This window comes from Schistocerca cancellata, chromosome 3 (assembly GCF_023864275.1).
Source record: "Schistocerca cancellata isolate TAMUIC-IGC-003103 chromosome 3, iqSchCanc2.1, whole genome shotgun sequence".
Classification (NCBI taxonomy): Eukaryota; Metazoa; Arthropoda; class Insecta; order Orthoptera; family Acrididae; genus Schistocerca; species Schistocerca cancellata.
The window spans coordinates 142,762,659-142,767,442 of record NC_064628.1 but is presented as its reverse complement, the minus strand read 5'-3'; the positions used below and the strand labels follow the sequence as shown (position 1 = coordinate 142,767,442).

Genomic DNA, 4,784 nt, shown 5'->3' with positions numbered 1-4,784 from the left:
AAACAATTAATGGCTGATAGCCTGATTAAGAAAGGATTCAAAATTATTAGGGGCTGAAGGCCATAAGCAATTTTCAGGATACTCAACGGCTGAAGACCTGAATTACAAGTAAAGATGGCAGTTGCATGTTACAATACTAAAACATTTTCAAAGCAATCTTAACAAACTGTAACAGCTGTAGTGATGGCCGCAGGCCTATTCTCGTCTAAACTATGTATCGTCCATGTTTCACTCCCATACATGGCTACACTCCATACAAATACTTTCAGAAACGACTTCCTGACCCTTAAAACTATACTCGATGTTAACAAAGAGGAAATTGAAAATAATTTGTTGGCTGAAGGCCACAATCAGTGTTACAAACAATTAACGGCTCAAGGCCGGAGTTACAAATGGGGAAGGAAATAACATGTTAAAACATTAGGGTAAATTTAAATAAATTATGACAACTTGTCCAAATAAGACGGAGTGATCCACAGACAGTGCTCCCTGGCTCGACCTGAGGACGGTGACTACAGCTGTGTAACCAGTGACACAGGAAGTCAAGAGTTGTACTCACGTAACAGGGTGGCAACTCACACTATGGGTAGCTTAAGCGCCGACCGACCGACTAACCAATCCGCCTAACGTCCGATCACCGGTACAACGATGGAATATTTTTAGGCAAGAGCAAAGAGACGAACAGCACTGCGTCATCAGAAAAACACCCAAGGCCGAAGGAAACACTAGAACCAAGGCAGACCTCCCAGGCACAGTACAATTCAAGAGGCTGTCGAACTACGCCACATGCGGACAGCATTAACACGACGAGGAAAGGTACACTGCCTGAAAAGTACGCCAACCTCCACGGCAGGTAACTTGGGCGTTAGCGGCCACAAGGCAGAAAATACCGCTTGTTGCACTTCACTAATAAGAATAATACCAAATCCAAAACTGACAACAAGGAGTAGAAGGCGGCTAATACAGGGTGTTTCAAAAATGACCGGTATGTTTGAAACGGCAATAAAAACTAAACGAGCAGCGATAGAAATACACCGTTTGTTGCAATATGCTTGGGACAACAGTAAATTTTCAGGCAGACAAACTTTCTAAATTACAGTAGTTACAATTTCCAACAACAGATGGCGCTGCGGTCTGGGAAACTCCATAGTACGATATTTTCCACATATCCACCATGAGTAGCAATAATATGGCGCAGTCTCTGAATGAAATTACCCGAAACCTTTGACAACGTGTCTGGCGGAATGGCTTCACATGCAGATGAGATGTACTGCTTCAGCTGTTCAATTGTTTCTGGATTCTGGTAGTACACCTGGTCTTTCAAGTGTCCCCAAAGAAAGAAGTCACAGGGGTTCATGTCTGGCGAATAGGGAGGCCAATCCACGCCGCCTCCTGTATGTTTCGGATAGCCCAGAGCAATCACACGATCATCGAAATATTCATTCAGGAAATTAAAGACGTCGGCCGTGCGATGTGGCCGGGCACCATCTTGCATAAACCACGAGGTGTTCGCAGGTCGTCTAAGGCAGTTTGTACCGCCACAAATTCACGAAGAATGTCCAGATAGCGTGATGCAGTAATCGTTTGGGATCTGAAAAATGGGCCAATGATTCCTTTGGAAGAAATGGCGGCCAGACCAGTACTTTTTGAGGATGCAGGGACGATGGGACTGCAACATGGGGCTTTTCGGTTCCCCATATGCGCCAGTTCTGTTTATTGACGAAGCCGTCCAGGTAAAAATAAGCTTCGTCAGTAAACCAAATGCTGCCCACATGCATATCGCCGTCATCAATCCTGTGCACTATATCGTTAGCGAATGTCTCTCGTGCAGCAATGGTAGCGGCGCTGAGGGGTTGCCACGTTTGAATTTTGTATGGATAGAGGTGTAAACTCTAGCGCATGAGACGATACGTGGACGTTGGCGTCATTTGGACCGCAGCTGCAACACGGCGAACGGAAACCTGAGGCCGCTGTTGGATCACCTGCTGCACTAGCTGCGCGTTGCCCTCTGTGGTTGCCGTACGCGGTCGCCCTACCTTTCCAGCACGTTCTTCCGTCACGTTCCCAGTCCGTTGAAATTTTTCAAACAGATCCTTTATTGTATCGCTTTTCGGTCCTTTGGTTACATTAAACCTCCGTTGAAAACTTCATCTTGTTGCAACAACACTGTGTTCTAGGCTGTGGAATTCCAACACCAGAAAAATCCTCTGTTCTAAGGAATAAACCATGTTGTCTACAGCACACTTGCACGTTGTGAACAGCACACGCTTACAGCAGAAAGATGACGTACAGAATGGCGCACCCACAGACTGCGTTGTCTTCTATATCTTTCACATCACTTGCAGCGCCATCTGTTGTTGAAAATTGTAACTACTGTAATTTCGAAAGTTTGTCTGCCTGAAAATGTACTGTTGTCCCAAGCATATTGCAACAAACGGTGTATTTCTATCGCTGCTCGTTTAGTTTTTATTGCCTTTTCAAATATACCGGTCATTTTTGAAACACCCTGTAGCTTTCGCCAAACTGACAGACTCCACTTGTTGCACTGCGTCTCACCGACCCTGCGAGCAGCAAGACGCAAACAACAGCGAGATCACAAACAGTGGAGGTTTCAGTGCTGGATAAGGTTCACTCAACTTCAAACACCGTGGGTTCGGTCGTCGGCTACAGCCCCTCGATCCGACAGTGCCTGCACGCCGCCAGCAGTACTGGCCTGCCGGCGCACGGCGGACCTCACTGCTCCGTCCAAAGCCGAAACTGCCTGACACGCACGACGACCCGGAAATACTAGCCGTGGCACCAAAGATAGAACCAGAGTACTGGCTATCGACAACAGCAGCTGGTGCCACTCGCGGACCAGCAATACTAGCAACTCAGTGGCACCATTAACACAAGAAGGAATCAAGACTCCACTACCTCTATTACACGACATCAAATTATGAACGGAAGGAACGCGAGCCGCACACGCCTCAATCATACTGACGATGAGTTGACATCAGATTGTGATTAAGGAGCTATGTGAAATATAAACAACATACAGGCGACAGTTATTGGACTTTGTAAAGAAAATGTAAATTAGTTACAATCTACTGTGTGCACACACTTTATTCAATACATTCAGAATTTGAAATAGAGTATTCCAGTTAACATTGCCAAAAGCTTTCTCTAAGTCTACAAATGCTATAAACGTAGGTTTGCCTTTTCTTAATCTATTTCCTAAGATAACTCATAGGGTCAGTATTGCCACATGTGTTCCAAAATTTCTACGGAATCCAAACTGATCTCCCACGAGGTCGGCTTCTACCAGTTTTTCCATTCGTCTGTTGAGAATTCCTGTCAGTATTTTGCAGCCGTAGCTTATTAAACTGATATTTCGGTAATTTTCACATCTGTCAACACCTGATTTCCTTGGGATTGGAATTATTATATTCTTCTTGACGTCTGAGGGGATTTCTCCTGTCTCATACATCTTGCTCACTAGATGGTAGAGTTTTGTTAGGCCTGGCTTTCCCAAGGCTGTCAGTAGTTCCAATGGAATGTTGTCTACTCCTGGGGTCCTGTTTCGACTCAGGTCTTTCAGTGATCTGTTAAACTCTCCAAGCAGTATCATATCTCCTATTTCATCTTCATCTACATACTCTTCCATTTCCATAATATTGTCCTGAAGAACATCGCCATTGTATAGACCCTCAATATACTCCTTCGACCTTTCTGCCCTTCCTTCTTTGCTTAGAACTGCGTTTCCATCAAAGGTCTTGATATTCATTCAACTGGTACTCCTTTCTGCAAAGGTCTCTTTAATTTTCCTATAGGCAGTATCTATCTTACCCCTAATGATATGCGCTTCTACATCCTTACATTTGTCCTCTAGCCATCCATGCTTAGCCATTTTGCACTTCCTGTCGATCTCATTTTTGAGGCGTTTGTATTCCTTTTTGCCTGCTTCATTTTCTTCATTTTTAAATTTTCTCCTTTCATCAATTAAATTCAATATATCTTCTGTTCCCAAGAATTTCTATTAGCACTCTTTTTTTACCTACTTTATCCTCTGCTTCCTTCACTATTTCATCTCTCAAAGGTACCAATTCTTCTTCTACTGTATTTCTTTCCCCCATTCTTGTCAATCGTTCCCTAATGCTGTCCCTAAAGCTCTCTACAACTTCTGGTTCTTTCAGTTTATCCAGGTCCCATCTCCTCAAATTTCCACCTTTTTGCAGTTTCTTCAGTTTTAATCTACCGTCCATAACCAATAGATTGTGGTCAGTGTCCACATCTGCCCCTGGAAATGCCTTACAATTCAAAACCTGGTTCCTGAATCTCTGTCGTACCATTATATAATCTATCTGAGACCTTCCATTATCTCCAGGCTTCTTCCATGTTTCTTCATGGAATATGGCAACATTATTCCGTGACTGGACACTGCACACCACACAGTCACCCCTTGATGGTGAAGACACCTGTCGATCGCCAATTGCGAATTCTCAGTCCCCAAAAGCCGGCCGTTGTGACCGAGCTGTTCTGGGCACTATAGTCTGCAACCGCGCGACCGCTACGGTCGCAGGTTCGAATCCTGCCTCGGGTATTGATGTTTGTGATGTCCTTAGGTTATTTAGGTGTAAGTAGTTCCAAGTTCTAGGGGACTGATGAACTGAGAAATCAGTTCCCATAGTGCTCAGAGCCAATTGAACCATTTTGAGTCCCCAAAATGCGCCAATTCCGCTTACTAACGAACCCGTCCGAATTGAAGTGGGCTTTTTCTCTAAACCAAAACATACTAAGCATAC

The 4,784-nt window shown here is 44.4% G+C and overlaps 1 protein-coding gene across 1 annotated transcript; it reads right to left on the bottom strand.

Moving 5' to 3' along the window:
* Positions 1-3,226: 3,226 nt before the first annotated feature.
* LOC126176165 (uncharacterized) lies at positions 3,227-3,646 on the bottom strand. Its single transcript, XM_049923307.1, has one exon. The coding sequence runs from the start codon at positions 3,644-3,646 to the stop codon at positions 3,227-3,229; it is 420 nt and encodes a 139-aa protein (XP_049779264.1).
* Between the last annotated feature and the right edge of the window lie 1,138 nt (positions 3,647-4,784).